Source organism: Halichoerus grypus, chromosome 11, assembly GCF_964656455.1.
Source record: "Halichoerus grypus chromosome 11, mHalGry1.hap1.1, whole genome shotgun sequence".
Taxonomy (NCBI): Eukaryota; Metazoa; Chordata; class Mammalia; order Carnivora; family Phocidae; genus Halichoerus; species Halichoerus grypus.
Genome location: NC_135722.1, coordinates 53344424 through 53367799, shown reverse-complemented (window position 1 = coordinate 53367799; position 23376 = coordinate 53344424). Strand labels below are relative to the sequence as shown.

The 23376-nt window shown below is 38.9% G+C and overlaps 1 protein-coding gene across 4 annotated transcripts in view; it reads left to right on the top strand.

The window, feature by feature from the left end:
* Positions 1-23376, top strand: part of PGM2L1 (phosphoglucomutase 2 like 1) — a 99670-nt gene that overhangs the window by 68793 nt on the left and 7501 nt on the right. For all 4 annotated transcript variants that reach the window (XM_078058546.1, XM_036119531.2, XM_036119534.2 and 1 more), the window contains 9 exons: positions 1107-1190; positions 13675-13868; positions 14736-14925; positions 15241-15338; positions 15976-16156; positions 18053-18146; positions 18697-18826; positions 19061-19250; positions 22685-22818. In XM_078058546.1, the coding sequence (XP_077914672.1) occupies positions 1107-1190; positions 13675-13868; positions 14736-14925; positions 15241-15338; positions 15976-16156; positions 18053-18146; positions 18697-18826; positions 19061-19250; positions 22685-22818 (1295 nt within the window). The remainder of the gene's footprint in view (positions 1-1106; positions 1191-13674; positions 13869-14735; positions 14926-15240; positions 15339-15975; positions 16157-18052; positions 18147-18696; positions 18827-19060; positions 19251-22684; positions 22819-23376) is intronic.

Here is a 23376-nt window from a genome sequence, read left to right as displayed (position 1 = left end):
TCTTCTCAAATTAAAAATGGCAGGTACAAATAATTTTATAGGCAAGTTTTCTCGAATGTTTGAGGAATAGATAATATCTCTATAAACCATTCTAGTGATTCATTGGAAATGTGTTGAGTGGCTCAAAGAATTGAAGGAATCACTAAGCAATTAGCTCTAATGAATGACAAAACAGAGAGGTTCCAGGAATCTAGACCATGTCTGTAGGATTCTGCCATTGGGTTGCCAACTTCAACTACCATCAATTCCTGGGTGTTGGCCTTCCTCTCTCATTACAGGTAGATTTGCTCTAGTATGTAGGGAAGATATTTTTAGTGGTCCTCCTTGGCAATTCTCTTTGACTAGCTGCGGAAGAAACATCTTGGGGAAGGACTCTGACCAGGCTTGGGTGGTTATGAGCCAGTCTCTGAATCATATCATCAGGGGAATAAGTTACTCTGATCAGACCTGGATCTTTTGTTCCCTGTGGCCGGGAGAAGAGAAATCAGAAGTGATGGTAGAAGGGTAGGGGGTATATCCTAGGCTGACAAATATTAGCTACTACAGAGAAAAAGGTAAATCCAACCTGGGAATTAACTTTGGGAGAGAAGGTGGTGACTTGACCTGTATATGTTATAAAGGTCATGGAGTATATATAAAGATCTTCAAATTGGAGGTCAGTAGACCTATGTTGTTCTACCCTTGAATCTTCTCCCTTACGATTTTATAATGTGTAAAATATGATGGATTAAATGATTCCTAAATTAACTTCCAACACTAACATTTTTAAGATTATATTCATCACTCATATTTCTAGAGTCTGGCATATAGTAAGTGTTCCTTAAATATCTGTTAAATAAACAAAAAAAAAAGAAAAGTTTATAGGACTAAGGTAAATTAGACTAGGAGGAAAAAGCCATTCAGTCTAACAGTTAGGTGGCTATTGGTGACCTAACAGTTAGATGGCTTTAGCTATATTGTACCCAGTGTATCTGGAGTTGATTGTTGAAGTTTTAGGCTATTTATGTCTTAATGTCTTCTCCTGTTATTTACTCAAGGTTATTCTTATGTCAAATGTGTAAGTAGCTGGAGAGCAAAATGGAATTATGGTGTTACTGTTTTTTCAGCCATATGCAGTCCAGGAGCTCAAAGCAGTTGCAGGTGTGATGATTACTGCTTCTCACAACCGCAAAGAAGATAATGGATACAAGGTAAACCTTAGACTCCTGATCTTTGCTTATTTCACAGTTCTTATTTTTTTAAATAATATGTGCTGAGTATATTCTCATCGCTGAGGAGCAGGCTTAGATGTTGGGGACAGGCAGATAAAAACATGAAAGCCAGGGCGCCTGGGTGGCTCAGTCGTTAAGCGTCTGCCTTCGGCTCAGGTCATGATCCCAGGGTCCTGGGATCGAGTCCCATATCGGGCTCCCTGCTCGGCAGGAAGCCTGCTTCTCCCTCTCCCACTCCCCCTGCTTGTGTTCCTGCTCTCGCTATTCTGTCTGTCAAATAAATAAATAAAATCTTTAAAAAAAAAAAAAAAAACATGAAAGCCAGCCCTCGAAGGATGTTTCCCTAATGACCCTTATTACTTCTCAACATGGACACTGAAAATCTCTTCAGTGGTCTTTTTGCTTCTAGCATCTTCCTGCCCTTGATTTCCCTATCCTATCCCCAAATCCACCCTATCTACCATTTTAGAAACAAAATCATATTGTACTGAGAACTTAAAGAATGAGAGTTTGCAGGAGGAGAGCCAGGGGAACAGTACCTTGATCTTACTCTCCTTTCCCTCCAGTCTTCTACTGGGATGCCCCATTGGCCATAGGATCCATGTGATGTGTCAGCATCCATGGCAGAAAGCAGGGTGGAGAAGGGTGAAAAATGGCAAACAGAGGATACAGCACATTATTGAGCCAGTGTTTGGAGCTCCTGGGTGATGAGTGCATGGCCTTATATTTGTTTTTCTTCTTGTATGGGAGGTCTTTCAGGTACACTGAGCTCTGTTTTACTGGGGAAAAGAATATTTAATACTAATTTAAGATTTGGGCCCTGGCTAGCTAAATGGGTAGTGTTACCATGCACAGAGGCAAAGAAGAAACGATTATTCAGTTTGGGACATACTAAGTTTGAGGTATTTGTGGGTCAACCAGGTAGCAACACCCTGTAGGCAACTGGATATATAGATCTGTTGCCTGGGGGAGAAATCTAAGCTGAAGTTACAGATTTGGGGGCCATCATATATATTAGAACATGTAAGGGTATTTGGAAGTCTTTTACTCAGATAAGTGGCTTATCTATCAGATAAGATAGATAGTAGATAGTAAAAAACAAGCCCAAAAGGGATTGCTAGGGAATATCAACTTTAAGGCAAGGGAGAAAGAAGAAGTGCTGGAGATAGGAGAAAGACCAGGAGAGATTAGTGCCATCAAAACCAAAGGGAGAAAAAGAGAATTGCAGGGAAGAAGTTGACTGTCAAAGAGAGCTGACAACCCAGATCTCTCCTCTGAGCATCAGATCAGACTCCTAAATCCAGCTGTGTCTACTTGATATCCATTGGGATGTCTAACAGACATTTCAGAACTACTGTCTCTAGAATAGAGATTTTAATTCCCCCACAGCCTCTCACATACACACCCCAATGTGTTCCTCCCCCATTCTTCCTGGTCTCTGTAAATTGGCACTACCACCCACCCAAACAAAAACGAAAAATTATTCTCGATTACTCCTTTTCCTTTGCTCCTAACATTTAACCCACAAACAGGTTCTACAAATTCTACATCTAAAATGTATGTTGGGGGGCGCCTGGGTGGCTCAGTCGTTGGGCATCTGCCTTCGGCTCAGGTCATGGTCCCAGGGTCCTGGGATTGAGCCCCATGTCGGGCTCCCTACTCAGCGGGAAGCCTGCTTCTCCCTCTCCCACTCCCGCTGCTTGTGTTCCCTCTCTCACTGTGTCTCTGTCAAATAAATAAATAAAATCTTTTAAAAAAATAAAATAAAAGGTATGTTGGAATATGTTTGCTTCTGCTCACTTCTTCTGCCTCCACCATTCCAAAGCATTGTCATCTTCTGTCAGAGCTGCAGCATCCTAGCTGGTGTCTTCCCCGCTCCCATTGTTCTTCCTAAAATCCATTTTCGGGTTTATAGGACTGTCTCCTGCCTACCTCTCCAACCTCATTTCATTCATTCCTGTCCTCACTGCGTTCTATCACACTCCCGCTTCTTCCTGTTCCTTCGTCCTCCAGTCCCTCTCCCATCTCTGAGCCTTTGTAAATGGTTTTGCCTCTGCTTGCATTGCTCTTGCCTTCATCTTGCAGATTTGTTTATTTTCATCCTTCAGGTTCCTGCCCAGATGTTATTTCCTTGAAGAGACCTTCCCAGGCCACTTATCTGAAGTGGCTTTCCTCAGTGACTTTCTCATCATCTTGTTTATTTCCTTCACAATGCTTATCACTGTTTCTGATTATCTGCTATCTTGAGGATGAATTGTTTCTTTATTGATTTGTTTGTTTGACCTTCTCCAACCCTGTTCTCCAATATAAACTCATGGGTGAAGGGACTTAGTCTGTTTTGATGTTCATTGCTGGTAAACATATTTGTCGCATAGGAAAGCCTCAAAGGTTTTTTTTTTTCTTAAAATATAAGCACAAGGTAAAAAGGATAAAAGTTAAATAGTATATGAAGTTAAACAGTGAAGAGTATCTCTCCCATTCCTTTCCCCACCCCCCATACCCCATTTCAGAAGCAAATACTGTTTCTGGTTTTAGTTACCCCCCAGCACGTGTAGTCATATATCTGTCACTCCCACATTTTTTTTCCATAAATGGTAGAGTACTATATGGAGTGTTCTGCGCCTTGCGTTTTTCACACAACAGTATGAAACAATCTTAGAGATCATTCTCTCAATCAATCAATTGATAGGATCATTCATCTTTAAAAATCTATATAACAAATCCTGATTTATTTTATTTTATTTATCTTTTTTAAAGAATATGTATTTGAGAGAGAGAGAACACAAGCAGGGCAGAGAGGAACCAGAGGAAGAGGGAGAAGCAGGCTCCCTGATCAGCAAGGAGAGAACACATGGGTGGGAGGAGGGGCAGAGAGAGAGGGAGAGAGGGAGAGAATCTCAAGCAGACTCCAGACTGAGCCCCACATGGGGCTCAGCCTTACGACCCTGAGATCATGACCTGAGCTGAAATGAAGAAGTCGGACATTTAACTGACTGAGCCATCCAGCCTCCCCATAATCCTGATTTATTTATCCAATCCTCTGTTGGTGAACAGTTCATTTATTTCTGATTTTCTGCTACTTATAAACAGTGCTACAAAGAATGTTCTTCTACATATGTCTTCGTTCATATGTGCAAGTAGATTTATATAATAAGTATAGAATAGTAGTTAGGACTATGGGTTGGGTTTAAAACCTGTCTATAGGACGCCTCGGTTAAGCGTCTGCCTTCGGCTCAGGTCATGATCCCAGAGTTCTGGGATCAAGCCCCGCATCTGGCTCCCTGCTCAGTGGGGAGCTTGCTTCTCCCTCTCCCTCTGCCGCTCCCCTTGCTGCTCCCCCTGCTTGTGCTCTCTCGCTTGCTTGCTCTCAAATAAATAAAATCTTTAAAAATAAATAAATAAAACCTGTCTGTGCCGCTCAGAGCTTTGTGACCCTGTGCAAGTTCATTTCTCTGTGCTTTAGTTTCCTCATCAACATACTAGGGATAATAATAGAACCAAGGTTATAGGGTGAGAGTGAGGATTAAAGGAGATATTGCATGAAAAATGGCTAGTGCCCAGTAAATGTTAGCTGTTGCTTTTATTCTTTTCATCTTATATTTGCATTGTTCAATATCCTAGCCACTAGCCACCTATGGCTATTGAACATTTAAAATATGACTAGTCTGAATTGAGGTGTACTGAAAGCGTAAAATACACACCAGATTTCAAAGACTTAGTATGAAAAAAGAATGTAAAATATTTAATGAATTTTATATTGATTACATATTGAAATGATAATATTTTGGCTATATTGGGCTGTATGAAGTATACTACTGTTAATTTCAACTGTTTGTTTTTATCTTTTTTAATGTGGTTTCTAGAAAATTTAAAATTGCATAAGTGGCTTGCATTTGTGGCTCACATTATATTTCTATGGCACTGTTGATCTATAGGATAAATTTCTAGAAGTGAAACTTTTGAGTCAAAGAGATATGAAAGAAAATTTGTCATTCTCTATTCAAAGTGGTTGCACCAATTGATACTCTCACTAAGAGTGTATGAGGGTCTTTATCCCATACCTTCCATATTATAATTTTGGTCTTTGCCAATCAAATAGGTGAAAATGTTATGTTTAATCTGCACCTGTTTTGTAAGTAAGGTTGAGGATCTTTTCATTTATTTGCATGATATTTGTTTTCCCTTTCCTCAGATGTCTGTAAAAGGTTTTGTCCATTTTTCTCTTGGGTTGTTGCTCTTTTTCTTAGTGATCTGTGGGAACTCTGTATATGTAAAAAATAGCTCTTGGTCATCTGTTTTGCAGGTATTTTCCCCCCATATCATCATTTGACTTTGACTTTATTTATATTTTTCCATGCATGGTATTATGATATTTTTTCCATTTGGGGGAAAAAAAGTTATTTTGGCATTTGTATTGGTATCATATTTCATTTATAGATTAATTTAGGAAGCTTCAATATTTTTATAATATTTTTTGAGTCTCTTTATTCATGAACAGGATGTATCTTTCTATTCTTTCAAGACTTCTATTACATACTTCAGTAACATTTTAAATAATTTTTAATAGGTCTTTCATATTTCTTTTAAGAATTTTTTTTTTTTTAGAGAGAGAGAGAGAGAGCAGGGGAGAGGGAGGCGCAGAGGGAGCGTGAGAGAGAGAATCCTAAACAGACTCCATGCCCAGTGTGGAGCCCAAGGTGGGGCTTGATCTCACGACCCTGAGATCATGACCTGAGTTGAATGAAATCAAGAGTCGAATGCCTAACCAACTGAGCCACCCAGGCGCCCCTTTTCATATTTCTTTTAAAGTTTGTTCATGGGTATGTTTTGTTGCATGGATTTTTCTGTTATTATATCAGATAGGGATTGTTTCTGCTACAGGTTCGGAAAACCCACAAAAATGGTTTAAGCTGATAGGAGTTTATTTTTCACACATAAAGTCCAGAGGTAGGTGGCTGCTGGCAGGGTTCTGTAGCTCAGTGTTGTTGGGCCTTTCATCTCTGCAGTTTTTTTGGCCTTTCTTTCAAGTGTGAACATCGTATAATGGTTGTACCTCTAGGCATCATATCCATATACAAAGGCAAGAAAAAATGGGAAAGGAGAAAGGCTAGGCGTTTTTTCTCATGTTTTATAAATTTTCATTCATAGGCCTTTAGAGCCTATGGATAGAATCTTTTTTGTGGCTTGGAATGTGGGAACATCACTCAGAGCAGTTTTTGGTTTTGTTTTTTTAATTTCTGCAGGAACTAGGAGTTTCATTGACTGGGAGCAATTTCTGTGTTAACTGAGACCTCAGATTTGAAAGTTTTTAATACCCCAGAAGAACAGACATGCTTCCTCAACACCTTTCTATAATTAGTGGGCAGAACTTCTATTCTGTCTTTCCACTGATGGTGGGGGTGGGGGTGGGGGTGGGGGTAGTCTCAGATCTCCCAATTTCCTATGTTCCACATGGGCATTACAACTCAAAAACCAGATAAATGGACAGTTCCCAAACCCTGGGCAGTCACACCATTAGCTCACAGCATTATGTCACTCTGGTTTTCCTATTTTCCCATTGCCTGGAGTTTCCCTTTTCTTCTTATGAACTAAGCTATGCATTTTAGATAATGTTTTTCTGACATTAGCTAACATTTTAAGGTGTTTGTATAAAGAGTAAGAATTTTCAGGTCATCTAGTCTACCATCTTGTTTGGCACAGAGCTTAGTACATAGTACATATTCAAATTTATTCTTTCCTTCATTCACAAGGCAAAAGAGGGTAGTCCTGTCATATATATGGTAGAAGTCATTATAGATATTCTCTAAGCAAAGTCCCTTCTAACTTTGAGATCCTATGAATTATAGAAATACATTTTCTTGCTTTTCTTTGTTAACTGTTTCTAATGTCTTGTTGATCAAGCTACTTGGCAAACTGGCAGCTTAATGGAATGTATTTTCATTCATTAAGTACTGAAAACACATATACTGAAATGTGTATGTAATAATTAACATGCCAATTATCTTTCCTGATACAGACTTTATCTGGTGTGACATATATTCTACTTTATATCTGAAAAATAATTTCTTCTTTATTGCAGAACTACTTTATAATGCTAAAATTTTATAGTATCAAATTTTACGGATATCCATGATTTCTTAGATTATCTTTAGTATATAGTTATAGATCTAAGAGTATGATTGGATACTATGGCATATGCATATTAATATGTTGTCATTAATGATGCCCTGATATATTTTACTTGTGTTGTTATTAAAGTATACTTCTAAAAGTGAAAATAATACGTGATCATTTTTTTTAATTTTAATTCTATTTTTTTCAATTATTTTATTTTTTATTTTTAATTTTTTTAATTTTATTATGTTATGTTAGTCACCATACAGTACATCATTAGTTTTTGATGTGGTGATCCACGATCCATTGTTTTCATATAACACCCAGTGCTCCATGCAGTACATGCCCTCCTTAATACCCATCACCGGGCTAACCAATCCCCCCGCCCCCCTCCCCTCTAAAACCCTATTTGTTTCTCAGAGTCCATAGTCTCTCATGGTTCATCTCTCCCTCCGATTTCTCCCCCCCCATTTTACCTTCCTTCTCCTAATGTCCTCCATGCTGTTCCTTATGTTCCAATAATAAGTGAAACCATATGATAATTGACTTTCTCTGCTTGACTTATTTCACTTAGCATAATCTCCAGTCCCATCCATGTTGATGTAAAAGTTGGGTGTTCACCCTTTCTGATGGCTGAGTAATATTCCATTGTATATATGGACCACATCTTTATCCATTCATCTGTTGAAGAGCATCTCGGCTCTTTCCACAGTTTGGCTATTGCGGACATTGCTGCTATGAACATTGGGGTGTACATGGCCCTTCTTTTCACTACATCTGTGTCTTTGGGGTAAATATCCAGGAGTGCAATTGCTGGGTCATAGGGTAGCTCTATTTTTAATTTTTTGAGGAACCTCCACACTGTTTTCCAAAGTGGCTGTACCAACTTGCTTTCCCACCAACAGTGTAAGAGGGTTCCCGTTTCTCCACAACGTCTCCAACATTTGTTGTTTCTTTCCCTGTCCATTTTTGCCATTCTAATTGGTGGTATCTCAGTGTGGTTTTGATTTGAATTTCCCTGATGGCTAATGATGATGAACATTTTTTCATGTGTCTGTTAGCCATTTGTGTGTCTTCTTCAGAGAAGTGTCTTTTGATGTCTTCTGCCCATTTTTTGACTTATTTGTTTTTTGGGTGTTGAGTTTGAGAAGTTCTTTATAGATCTTGGATACCAGCCCTTTATCTGTAGTGTCATTTGCAAATATCTTCTCCCATTCTGTGGGTTGCCTCTTTGTTTTGCTGACTGTTTCCTTTGCTGTGCAGAAGCTTTTTATCTTGATGAAGTCCCAAAAGTTCATTTTTGCTTTTGTTTCACTAGCTTTTGGAGATGTATCTTGAAAGAAGTTGCTGTGGCCGATGTCAGAGAGGTTACTGCCTATGTTCTCCTCTAGAATTTTGATGGATTCCTGTCTCACATTGAGGCCTTTCATCCATTTTGAGTTTATCTTTGTGTATGGTGTTAGAGAATGGTCGAGTTTCATTCTTCTGCATGTGGCTGTCCAATTTTCCCAGCACCATTTATTGAAGAGACTTTTTTCCATTGTATGTTTTTTCCTGCTTTGTCGAAGATTATTTGACCATAGAGTTGAGGGTCCATATCTGGGTTCTCTATTCTGTTCCATTGGTCTATATGTCTGTTTTTGTGCCAGTACCATGCTGTCTTGGTGATCACAGCTTTGTAATATAGCTTGAAATCAGGCAACATGATGCCTCCAGCTTTGTTTTTCTTTTTCAACGTTTCCTTGGCGATTCGGGGTCTTTTCTGATTCCATCCAAATTTTAGGATTGTTTGTTCCAGCACTTTGAAAAATGTCATTGGAATTTTGATCGGGATGGCATTGAAGGTATAGATTGCTCTGGGTAGCATAGACATTTTAACAATGTTTATTCTTCCGATCCATGAGCATGGAATATTTTTCCATCTTTTTGTGTCTTCTTCAATTCCTTTCATGAGTATTCTGTAGTTCCTAGAGTATAGATCCTTTACCTCTTTGGTTAGGTTTATTCCAAGGTGTCTTATGGTTTTTGGTGCTATTGTAAATGGAATCGTTTCTCTAATTTCTCTTTCTACAGTTGCATTGTTAGTGTATAAGAAAGCAACTGATTTCTGTGCATTGATTTTGTATCCTGCCACATTACTGAATTGCTGGATGAGTTCTAGTAATTTGGGGGTGGAGTCTTTTGAGTTTTCCACATAAAGTATCATGTCATCTGTGAAAAGAGAAAGTTTGACTTCTTCTTTGCCAATTTGAAGACCTTTTATTTCTTTTTGTTGTCTGATTGCTGTTGCTAGGACTTCTAGTACTATGTTGAACAATAGTGGCGAGAGTGGGCATCCTTGACGTGTTCCTGATCTTAAGGGAAAGGCTCTCAGCTTTTCCCCATTGAGGGTGATATTCACTGTGGGTTTTTCATAGATGGATTTTATGAACATGAGGAATGTTCCCTCTATCCCTATACTCTGAAGAGTTTTAATCAGGAAAGGATGCTATAAATTTTGTCAGATGCTTTTTCTGCATCAATTGAGAGGACTGTATGGTTCTTCTCTCTCCTCTTATTAATGTGGTCTTTCACACTGATTGATTTGCGATTGATTGAACCACCCTTGCATCCTGGGGATAAATCCCACTTGGTCATGATGGATGATCCTTTTAATGTATTGTTGGATCCTGTTAGCTAGGATTTTGTTGAGGATTTTGGAATCCATATTCATCAGGGATATCGGTCTGAAATTCTCCTTTTTGATGGGGTCTTTGCCTGGTTTGGGGATTAAGGTAATGCAGGCCTCATAGAATGAGCTTGGGAGTTTTTCTTCTGTTTCTATTTTTTGAAACAGCTTCAGTAGAATAGGTATTATTTCTTTGAATGTTTGGTAGAATTCCCCAGGGAATCTACCAGGCCCTGGACTCTTGTTTTTTGGGAGTTTTTGCTCACTGCTTCAAATCTCGTTACTGGTTATTGGCCTATTCAGGTTGTCAATTTCTTCCTGTTTCAGTCTTGGCAGCTTATAGGTTTCCAGGAAGGCCTCCATTTCATCCAGATTGCTCAGTTTATTGGCATATAGTTGTTGATAATAATTTCTAATAATTGTTTCTATTTCCTTGGTGTTAGTCGTGCTCTCTCCCCTTTCATTCATAATTGTATTAATTTGGGTCCTTTCTCTTTTCTTTTGGTAAGTCTGGCCAGTGGTTTATCGATCTTATTAATTCTTTCAAAGAACCAACGTCTAGTTTCGTTGATCTGATCTGCTGTGTTTCTGGTTTCTAATTCATTGATCTCTGCTCTAATCTTAATTATTTCTCTTCTAATGTGTGGCTTAGGCATCGTTTGTTACTTTTTCTCTAGTTCTTTAAGGTGTAGAGTTAGTGGGTGAATTCGGGATTTTTCTATTTTTTTGACTGAGGCTTGGATGGCTATGTATTTCCCCCTTAGGACCGCCTTTGCAGTATCCCATAGGTTTTGGACCAATGTGTTTTTGTTCTCATTGATTTCCATGAATTGTTTAAGTTCTTCTTTGATTTCCTGGTTGACCCAAACATTCTTGAGCAGAGTGGTCTTTAGCTTCCAAGTATTTGAATTTCTTCCAAATTTTTTCTTGTGATTGAGTTCCAGTTTTAAAGCACTGTGGTCTGAGAATATGCAGGGAATAATCTCAATCTTTTGGTATCGGTTGAGACCTGATTTGTGACCCAGTATGTGGTCTATTCTGGAGAAAGTTCCATGTGCGCTCGAGAAGAAGGAGTATTCTGTTGTTTTAGGGTGGAATGTTCTGTAAATATCTATGAGGTCCATCTGGTCCAGTGTATCATTCAAAGCTCTTGTTTCCTTGTTGATTTTCTGCTTAGATGATCTGTCTATTCCTGAGAGTGGAGTATTGAGGTCTCCTACAATTAACATATTGTTATCAATATGACTCTTTATTTTGGTTAACAGTTGGCTTATGTAGATGGCTGCTCCCATGTTGGGGGCATAGATATTTACAATTGTTAGATCTTCTTGTTGGATAGACCCTTTAAGAATGATACAGTGTCTTTCTGTGTCTCTAACTACAGACTTTAGTTTAAAATCTAATTTGTCTGATATAAGAATTGCTACCTCAGCTTTCTTTTGAGGTCCACTGGCATGGAAGATGGATCTCCATCCCTTCACTTTCAGTCTGGATGTATCTTTAGGTTCAAAATGAGTCTCTTGTAGACAGCATATGGATGGATCCTGTCTTTTTATCCAATCTGCAACCCTGTGCCGTTTTATGGGAGCATTTAGGCCATTCACGTTGAGAGTGATTATTGAAAGATAGGAATTAATTGTCATCATATTGCCTGTGAAGACGCTGTTTTTATAGATTGTCCCTGTAACTTTCTGTTGTATATCACTCTTGGGGTCTTTCTCCTTTTATAGAATCCCCCTTACTATTTCTTGCAGGGCCGGCTTAGTGGTCACATATTCTTTCAGTTTCTGCCGGTCTTGGAAGCTCTGCATCTCTCCATCCATTCTAAATGACAGCCTTGCTGATAAAGTATTCTTGGCTGCATGGTCTTCTCATTTAGTACCCTGAATATGTCTTGGCAGGCCTTTCTGGCTTGCCAGGTCTCTGTGGATAGGTCTGACGTTATTCTGATGTTCCTCCCTCTGTACATAAGGAATCTCTTCCCCCTAACTGCCCTTAAGATGGTTTCCTTGGTTCTAAGATTTGCAAGTTTTACTATTACATGCCAGGGTGTTGGCCTGTTTTCCTTGATCTTAGGAGGGGTCCTCTCTGCCTCTAGGACTTGAATGTTTGTTTCATTCCCCAGATTAGGGAAGTTCTCAGCTACGATTTGCTCAAATACATCTTCTAGTCCTCTCTCTCTCTCCACTCCCTCCGGGATTCCAATAATTCTGACATTGGAACGCTTCATGGTGTCACTTATTTCTCTGATTCTATTTTCATGGATTCTGAGTTGTTTTCCCCTGGCCTCCTCTTTTCCCTTTTTATCTATTAAATTGTCTTCCAGGTCACTAATTCGTTCTTCTGCCTCAGTTACCGTAGCTGTTAGATTATCTAGATTAGATTGGATCTCATTGATAGCATTTTTAAATTCTGCCAATCCAGCTTTCATTTCTGCCCTTAGAGACTCTATGTTGCCATTAATTGATTTCTTCATTCTAGCTATTGTCTTCACAATTGCTAGCCTGAATTCCATCTCCGACATCTTGGTTATATCTGCATCCATTTGTAAATCTGCAGCATAAGTCATAATCTCTGAGTCTTTCCTGTTTTGGGGGTTCCTCCTCCTAGTCATTCTGTTGATGGGTGGTTAATGGAATGTATAGAGTCCAAATTATTGACCAGAACCCAAGCAAGATGCACCTGTTTTCTAGGGACCTTAGGGCTGCTGGCCTCTTGTTCTCCCAGCCTGTCTTCTGGGGGAGGGGCCTGCCACCTGTTATTCAGGCAACCCTATTTGGGCAGAGTTGCCCTGCCCCCCTGTGGCGGAGGATGGGCTCAGTGGTAACCAGTTTTGGGGGCTTTTGTTTTCTCGCGGCTTTCCCTGGTGGCTTTCTGCGTCTCTTCTGCAAGTCAGAGCAGAAGAGACCATTTCCAACCCTCTGCCTCAGAGCAGAGAGATCGCAGTCTGTTCTTCACTGAGCCCTCTAGGCCACACTATCTCCGTTTCTGTCTGTGCTGCTATAAACTGCAGCGTCCTGGGTTGTGCACCCCTCTGCAGCGCCACCAGTCCTGCCTCCAGGTCAGGGCACATCTCTGCCCTTTGTGCTTCTAAAACCGCCAGGTGCTCCCAGTTCACAGGCGTGACCCTGCCGCTCTGGTTTCGGTCCCGGGGTCTGCCCTAAAGTCCTTTCCCCGCTGCTATTGGTCTGCGAGTCTGTGCCCGTCCCCAGCGTGGGAGGCTATCGTGCACCAGCGGTGTAGGATCCCCACGGCCAGGCTCCCTCCCACTGCCATTTATCCTCCGATATCTGCCCGCGGAACCACGGCTACCCACTTGGTACCTCGAAACCAACTGCCTGCAATATTCTGTTTGTAGGGATCCAGATCTTCTTACATCTCAGGCTGATTTTGTGGGTGCTCAGAGTGGTCTGATAGATATCCAGCTCAATTCCAGGGACCAGTTGGAATAGGGTCCCCTACTCCTCTGCCATCTTTTCTCCCCAATACATGATCATTTTATTGAAGAGTACCTGTAGCATCATTATCATCAACATCCTTTGGTATTAAGTTGGTCCCATGTTGATATTTTCTACTTAATTAATTTGGGATGCTTCTTTATAAAGCCAAATATCTCTACTGTAGCTAAAAATATCTGGGCAACATTTCACGTACTTATAGCTGTATTTACCTCTCATCTAGGTTTATTGGGAAACTGGTGCTCAGATCACATCTCCTCATGATAAAGAAATTCTGAAATGTATCGAAGAATGTGTGGAACCTTGGAATGGTTCCTGGAATGATAATTTAGTGGATACCAGCCCACTGAAGAGAGATCCTCTGCAGGACATTTGCAGAAGATACATGGAAGATCTTAAAAAGATCTGTTTTCACAGGTATCCAAATAGGAATGTAGGGATAGCATTACCATATAATAAGATTAACAAATAAAGAAATAGAGATAAAAATGTGTTGTCTGTTCATTATATTAAAAGTATAGCTAAATAGTACCAATCACCATAGTTAAAAGGTGGAAATAACCCAAATATCCATCAACTGATGAATGGATAAATAACCTGTGGTATATCTATACAATGAAATATTATTCATTTGGTACATTATTCATGTATCATTTGGTACATTATTCATGTATCAAATACTGATACATACCACAACATGGATAAACTTTGGAAACATGCTAAGTGAAAGAAGCCAGTTACAAAGGACCACATATTGTATGATTCCATTTATATAAAATGTCCAGAGAAGGCAAATCTACAGAGACAGAAACAGACAGAGGCTAGTGATTGCCTATGGCTAGGAGGAATGGGAGTGTTAGGGGGTGGCAGCTCTGGGGTAGAGTTTCTTTTGGGGATAATGAGAATGTTCTAAAATTGATTATAGTATAATGGTTGAATAACTCCGTGAATATAGTGAAAGCCACTGAGTTGTACGCTTTAAATAGATGAATTGTAGAGTATATTAAGTACTTCTTAATAAAGCTGTTAAAAAATTATAGCTAAATATATGTATTCTCTATATGAGATTAGGAAATTTCCTCTAAAATTTGATTTTGCCTTATTTCCATATTTTCATAACTGTTCCATAAATAGCTAACGCTATTGCTAGAAAGCCGTTGGCTTGCCGAGTATCTGTTCTTCATCCTAAAAAATAAATTTTAGCTTCTTCTCTATAGCTTATTTTAATTATATCACAAGCACCAAGTTTTATGATATCGATTGAATAATTCTTTTCCTTTACAGGGAATTAAACTCAAAGACCACCTTGAAATTTGTACATACATCTTTCCATGGGGTTGGACATGACTATGTGCAGTTGGCTTTCCAAGTGTTTGGTTTTAAGCCTCCAATTCCAGTACCAGAACAAAAAGATCCTGATCCAGACTTTTCTACCGTTAAATGCCCAAATCCTGAAGAAGGAGAATCTGTGCTGGTATTTTTTTTTTCTCTATTTAAATTATTATTAGTGTATTAAACTTCATCAAATAGAAGTCATTGACAACTCAGAGATTACTTACAAAGACAGAAACCACCTTCGTGGACATCATTTAAATTCTATTGGAACCATATATCCTGTTATATTTGAAATCTCTGTGGTGGATATCCCTACTTCTAGGCTTATTTTAAATTTAGTCAAACTGTATTCCTTCTCAAATTTATGTCAACTAACATAGTGCCTACATGTAGGAGTATTAACATTGAATTTAACCTCTGGAATACAGTCTGGTGATTTGGCTCACTGTTTCAGGAACTTTCTTTGAGACTGGCAGAGAAAGAAAAAGCCCGCGTAGTGCTAGCCACAGATCCTGATGCGGACCGGCTGGCAGTGGCAGAGCTTCAGGAGAAGTAAGTAACGCTTCAACTTCGAAAAAGAGTTTTTGATTTTAAGTCTTACAGGCTCATTGGAAATAATAAAAAAATAAGAAAGTAAATTTCCTGTAAGTCCACTATCCAAAAATAACCCCTAGGTTGATATTTTGACATTTCCTTAAGATATATTTGTTTTTATAAAATTGTTATGCTACATATATTTTTATATCTTGATTGTTTTCCACTTAATATTGTACCATGAGCACTTTTTTCAGTCCTTAAATATTGTTTAAAATATAATTTTTAAAAAGGCATGATAGCCCAACAGATTGCTTTATCAATATAATCATTTTCTAATCTTGGTCCTTTGGATTGCTATGTATTTTTGCCCTTATAATGTTGTGACAAATGTCCTTATATAGACAGGACATCATATTCTCATTAAGTAGGAGAACAATAGTTACAGTGTAATAATTTTTCAACAGACGTTGCCATTTCTACCCTAAGTTCACTGCTGGTGAGCTAGAAATAATCCTAAATGTTTTCTCAAGAATCTCATATAATAGCTTTTGGATTTTCCTATGTGAGGGATGGTAATTTATACGTTTTAGGGTCAAGAAATTTTAATGAGAAGTTACAAAAGTCTTGACTTGAATCTTCATTCTCTCTACAGTGGTCATTGGAAAGTTTTCACAGGGAATGAATTGGCAGCTTTGTTTGGGTGGTGGATGTTTGATTGCTGGAAGAAAAATACATCAAGAAATGCTGATGTGAAGAACGTTTATATGTTAGCCACCACAGTCTCTTCCAAAATTTTGAAGGCAATTGCACTCAAAGAAGGATTTCATTTTGAAGTAAGAACAGAGAAAATCTGCATGCTACTTTTCTCAATCAGTTTCTAAGTGTATACATTAAAGCCATCTCCCCGCCAAAACTGACTTGTATTGATTTGATTTATAATCCCCCCTTTTTTTTTAATTCTGTTAACACTTGCTTAATCTTTTGACAGTTTAGACACCTTGAGCCAAGTCCATCCATCCAGTATGTGAATTTCTGGAACTGAGATAAGATATTCTTTAAAAATTGCATTAATGCTTATTATTCCATACAACAAAATCTGGTTTTCATACTGAGAAAATCTGGCTCCTAGTGACCTCATCAGTAACATAAACTCCATTCCAAAAAATTGTAGATATCATCAACCATTATTTAAGCTCTTCAAGTTCAGTATTAAGAAACTTAGTCTTCTAAATTGTAAATTAAGACCCAATGATTCTACATCCAAAAAACAAATAATAACTCTCTCTCAGCACAGATCATTAACTTTCGTGAGCCTTAGAGAGTTAAGCTTACAATTTTTATAGCTTCTGGGACTGATGCCAATTAAATTGCTTTTCCTCCGCCATCTTTGTCAAATATCAGTGCAAATGTCACACCTGTGGGCATTTTTCTTGAGCCACAGCCAAGCTACAGGTCTTAACACTAATTGGCTGAATAAAAGAAAATTATACCTAATTTAATGAAATAGAACTTTCAATCTCAGGCTTTAAAAAAAATACAAATAGCAGGGTGCCTGGGTGGCTCAGTCCATTAATTGTCCAACTCTTGATCTCAGCTCAGGTCTCAATCTCACAGTTGTGAGTTCAAGCCCTGCATTGGGCTCCACACCCAGCGCAGAGCCTACTTTAAAAAAAAAACAACAACAAATTGCTAAAGAGAAAAAATTGAAAATTTATTCAAGCCCAAGATTCTGAATTATGGTAATGTTAACATTTTCCTCAATATCTATGGCAAAAAAAAAAAAAAAAAGTATAAAGAGCACAAAAGAGAAACAAGAACATGATTCTAAAGACTAGTATTATAAATTTGCTTCCTTGTGTTTGTTGTTGGTTCTGGGGAGGGTAGCAGAGGTTTTGGTTTTTATTTTTTCCCCACTGAGGAAGTAGAGAGGTGAATTGGGAATCCTAAGTTAGTAATGGTGAGCTCTAGAATCGGTGTCTATTACATGCTCTTTCTGTTGACTCTAAAACAGTTCATGTCTTTAAAGTGAATAGTAGCTCATCCGATGAAAAGTCCTCGAATCCAATTATGAAAGCAGGGCTTAGTAACTTCCTTGGTTTTAATTAGTCTATGGTATTGTGGTAAGGAACACTTGATTCAAGCATACACTGTGATAATGTTGAAAGTACATCATTAAAAAGCTTTATGGCCTTTGATTACTCGGGGGGACTAAATCACAACCTTCATAGGTTCTCTTATATTAGTACTTATAATACAGCCCAAATGACAGTTTCTGAGAAGCAGTGTAAGTGACTCCTGGCTCCATCTCATACATACAGCATAGTCTTGGGCAAATTCACTGAGCCTCTGAGCCTCTTCAGAGTTTTTGTAAACAAACAAAAAAACAATGATATAAAGTGCCTGTTAACGGTGCTTGATAAATAGTAGATGATCATCATATATGTGTGTATTTATGTTACTTTGTGACTATATGGATCACCACTTACAAATGTTGGATTATATTTGGTATAAATCACCTATTTCTGTGCTCAATAAATAGTAGGTTATCAGTCGTGGCAATATGAATCCGAGCACTTCTGGCTATGTGCTCACCATGATATAAATCTGTGTGGACCAAAAACCGTAAGAGAAGATCACTATGAGAGTGTTACGTGCATTTAGTGACAGGCCTTTCTCTAGATATATTTATGAGGAGTCACTTAACTAGAGTGGCCTTCTCTGCATTTCAGGAAACATTACCAGGTTTTAAATGGATTGGAAGTAGGATAAAAGACCTCCTGGAAAATGGGAAAGAAGTCCTTTTTGCATTTGAGGAGTCGATTGGTATGTAGTAAATATTGAAATCTTTGAAATTTGATGAGAGCATTTTTTAAAATGTAGTATGTCTATGAAGAGGAATTTTTGTCTTCTGGTTTTGCATTTTGAGTTGTAAAAACCACAGAGAACTCAGAAATATGTAGATGCGTTTTTCGTGGGGGGGGGGGGGAAGACCCTTAAAAGTCCCCTAAGTACCTTTAGTATCACTGGGTTTCATCTATTAGTAGGCTCTTAAATTCATTGGTTCTTCTGAAGAAATGTAAAACTATTGAAATTATTATAGGCTTAAGTTTTCCCCTTTTTAAATAACGTGTGGCTCAGTCAGTTAAGCGTCTGCCTTCGGCTCAGGTCATGATCCCAGCGTCCTGGGATCAAGCCCCATCTCCATCCGGGCTCCCTGCTCAGTGCGGAGCAGGGAGCCTACCCACTGAGCAGGGAGCCTGCTTTTCCCTCTCCCTCTGCTCCTCCTTCTTGCTCCTGCATGCCCTCTCTCTGTCTCAAATAAATAAAAATCTTAAAAAATAAAATAAAAATAAAAATGTGTTTTAATTCTTAGGTTTTCTGTGTGGCACTTCGGTTTTGGATAAAGATGGGGTGAGTGCAGCCGTAGTTGCTGCCGAGATGGCAGCTTACCTGGAAACCATGAATATAACATTGAAACAGCAACTGATTAAGGTTTATGAAAAGTAAGTTCTATTATTATGAATTTCTCATTTCAATTGCCAAATTTCTCATTTTTTTGGTCCTACTTTTAGCTTTCTAAATTTGGTTTTGAAAATAATCAGTCCTTTCTAAAAAGTTCAAAAACTGAACTAAAGACTGCCACTTTCTACATAATACTATAATAGGCTTATCTTTATTATATACTTCTCTGAAGAGTTATCTGAAATCTGATTTTAACACTTTAAATCTTTGTGCAGATATGGTTATCATATTTCAAAAACTTCATATTTCTTGTGTTATGATCCAAGTACCATCAAAAGTATATTTGAAAGGCTTCGCAATTTTGATTCTCCAAAAGAATATCCAAAATTCTGTGGGACATTTGCTATATTGCACATACGGGACGTTACCACTGGCTATGATAACAGCCAGCCTAATAAGAAATCAGTAAGTACCTTTTTTTTTTTAAGTTTTTTAACAATTTGTATTACTTTGTACTATAGTAAAATAGTGGAAGTTCAAGCCTGTGAATGTCTTTGAAACTAGGATCCATTGCTTTTCTCCAGAGCAGTTATAATCCCACTAACAGGCTCCCTGCCTCTGATCCTGTCCTCCTCTCTCCCCAAGTGTATGCTCCTCCCTGGAGGGTGGGGAGGTGGGAAAGAGAATTAGACAAAAAGAGAAAGGAACAGAGAGAGGGAGAATGTGTGATGTTGAAAATAAAGTCTGAAAGCCTTTTGTTTCAAAGCTCACCATTACACCTTTCTATTTGCAACTTCCCTTTTCAACCTTAGTCCCTATACCTGCATCCAAATAGAGCAACTTACAGTTTCTTATATGCATACGTTTTTATTTAAAATTTCTGTATTTGGGGACACCTGGGTGGCTCAGTCGATTAGTCGTCTGCCTTCGGCTCAGGCCATGATCTTAGGGTCCTGGGATTGAGACCCAAGTCAAGTCGGGCTCCTGGCTCGGCTGGGAGTCTGCTTCTCCCTCTTTCCCCCTGCCCCTCCCCTGCCTCATGCTCCCTCTGGCTATCTCTCTCTCTCAGATAAATAAATAAAATCTTTAAAGAAATAAAAATATAAATTTCTGTATTTTTGCTCAAGCTATTTCCCCAGTCTGCCTCTCCTTCCTACTGCTGCAGGTCCACATCTTAGGCATTATTTAAGACTTCAGGCAGATGTCACCTCCTCCACATACCGTCCAGGTCCCATAATTAGATATCTTCCTCCTGAGGTTTCATTATATATTGGGCCTGACTCTTGTCATTTATCACTTTCTATTTTATGTTATCATTGTGTTGTGCATGGCAGATCCATTTCTGACATACCTCCATGCCTGTCAAAGCTCCTGCCTACATGGTAGGGGCTCAACAAATATTTAAATGCCATAAATTGCTGATCATATCTATTTGGTTATTGTTAGGATTATTAGCCTTAATTTCCATTTACAATGTCCTGATGTCTCTGATGCTAGGGGCATAATATATTTTGGGAAGTCTGCAATTTCTTTTTTTTTTTTTTTTTTTTTTTTAAAGATTTTATTTATTTATTTGAGAGAGAGAGAATGAGAGAGAGCAAGCACATGAGAGGGGGGAGGGTCAGAGGGAGAAGCAGACTCCCTGCTGAGCAGGGAGCCCGATGCGGGACTCGATCCAGGGACTCCAGGATCATGACCTGAGCCGAAGGCAGTCGCTTAACCAACTGAGCCACCCAGGTGCCCAAGTCTGCAATTTCTTGCATAGAATATAGCTCATATTCCTTTTGTGTCTATTCATCTAATCAACAAATATTCGTTCCCAGTTACTGGTATCTATCTTTCTATCTTTGTAAACTACTTGAAGAGAAGAACCAAATTTTTTCTTCTTTTTATTTCACTAATGTTGTTGTGCTTAGAGTAGTTCTTGGTGTGATGCTTTTTTCCTATTAACTCCCTTTAAGGTTTATGATATTCCTTATTCAGAGTACTTTTCTATCTGTTCTCCATAGATGCTTACAACAATTTTATAAGGCAGGTACTGTAGACATTGTTAATTTACCCCAGCAGTCACACAGTAAGTGTCAAAGACCTCCTGAGTGTTTTCTTCACACTCCAGATTGCTTTCTGTGTGTTCAGCAGGCATTTCTCAAAGCCCTTCGGTGCTACAGGTATAGGCACACCGGAGAAGGAGCAATGAGAAAGGCACTGTTTCTGCACTCAAGAGTCTAGTGGGGAAATGGAAGTAAGCAAGGACTACTTTACAAAATGATAAAAGGACCAGGGGGTGCATAAGGTGCCATGGAAGAGCATAGATGCTCAGACCTGGAGGCTTACAGAAGACATTCTAGGGGACTTCTGTGAGCTGAGTATGAGTAAGAGTTATCTAGATGGCGGAGGAACGGTGAGTATTCAGGCAAAGGGAGCAGCAAGTGCTAGGTCTGGAGGTAGGAAGGCATGTTCTCGTCCAAAGAACCACAAAGAGTTCTGTACAACTGTAGTGTGGAGTTCAAGAAGGAATGGCACGTACGGTGGGTTAGAGAGAGGCAAACTCCCAGGCGGGAAGGTCAGTTAGTACTCTGTTTCAGTAATAAGATGAGACATGATGGGAGCCTGAATTAAATATAGTAGCAGTAGTGATGGAGAGAGTTGGACAAAGTTGAGTTAAATAAAGACTAGAATAGACAGGACTTGCTAGTTGATGGTCTGTGAGTGAAAAAGAGGGGAGGAAGGTCTCTGTCTTTTTTTTTTTTTTTAAAGATTTTATTTATTTATTTGACAGAGAGAGACACAGCGAGAGAGGGAACACAAGCAGGGGGAGTGGGAGAGGGAGAAGCAGGCTTCCTGCAGAGCAGGGAGCCCGATGCGGGGCTCAATCCCAGGACCATGGGATCATGACCTGAGCTGAAGGCAGACGCTTAACGACTGAGCCACCCAGGCGCCCAGGAAGGTCTCTGTCTTAAGCAGCTGGTGTATGGTAGTACCACTAACTGAGGGAGGGGTTTCAAGGAGAGGACCAGGCTCTGGACACCTGATGAAAGGCACCACCTCTGTCCTAGTACAACCACCACAGTTCCCCCAAGATACCTTCACAGACTGACCTGTGGTCCAGGAAGGGTACTAGTATGAATCCGTATGTTCAACGTCAGTAAAGCTTCATTTCCTTTTTTAACTTTTAGGTAAAAAATATAAAATTTTTTTGTACCCCAGTGGATTATTTTGCCTGTCCTCTAGGACACGTGCACTCTGCTTTGGAGATGATTGATAAACTGTCTATGAAAATGCTTCGAACTTATAAAGCCCTTTGCAAATGTAGAGGCAGTTTGGACTTTGGTACAGACAGACCTGGCTGCAGCTTCTCGCTCGGCCCCTTTAGCTGGTGACCTTGACCAGGTCATTTACTCTTTTTGAGCCATGTCAGTAAATTGGCAGTAATATTTACCCTGGAAGACTGTTGCTGAGGCCTGGAGCTCGTGTGTGTGAGGTATATAACCCAATGCCTGTATGATTATAAATGTTCAGTAAATGGCGTATTTATAAATTATTATGCATGGAATCTTTTGTATTTTATAATTTTCAAAAAATATTTTTAATTGTAAAAAACACATAACAAAATTTACCACTGTAACTATTTTTGAACATGCAGTCCATAGTGTTAAGTCTGTCTACCTTGTTGTGCAGGAGATGTCCAGAACTTTCTCATCTTGCTGAACTGAAACTCCATACCCATTAAACAGCTCCCCATTTCCCCCTGACCCCACCCCTTGCCAATGGCCTTCTACTTCCTGTTTCTGTGAATTTGACTCCTTTAGGTACCTCACATAAGTAGAGTATATTTTACAGCTCTTGAAAATGAAAAAAGGTACCGAGTGTAACTCAGCTGTTGTTCACGTTGTGCATAGGTGCTGCCTGTAAGTAAAAACAGCCAAATGATTACGTTCACTTTTCAAAATGGCTGCGTCGCTACTCTTCGGACAAGTGGGACAGAACCAAAGATAAAGTATTATGCAGAGATGTGTGCATCCCCCGAGCAGAGGTAAGAATTGGCTTTTTAAATATATATACACATATATATTTAGATTTATATATTTATATAGGCTCTATTGAGATAAAATTCACATATATACAGTTTACCCATTCAAAGCATACAATTCAGTGGTTTTTAGTATATTCAGAGTTGTGCAAACATCACTACAATCAAAATTTTTTTTACTAGAACAATTTTAGAAGATTTTCACCCCCTCAGAAAGAAGTCCCATACCCATTAGCAGTCACTTGCCATCTTAGCCCTAGGCAACCACCAGTCTACTATCTGTCATTATTGACTTGCTTATTGTGGACATTTCATATAAATGGAATCATACAACATATGGCCCTTTGTGACTGGCATCTTCTACTTTAATGTTTTCAAGGTTCATCCGTGTTGTAGCACGAATCAATTTATTTTTTTAAAAAAATTGTTTTCTTGGCCTAATACTATCCTGTTGTATAGATATAACACTTTTTTTTAATCCTTTTATCAGGTGGTGGACATTTGGGTTATTTCCACATTTTTAATATTACAAATAACCGTGCTACAAATGTTTGTGCACAA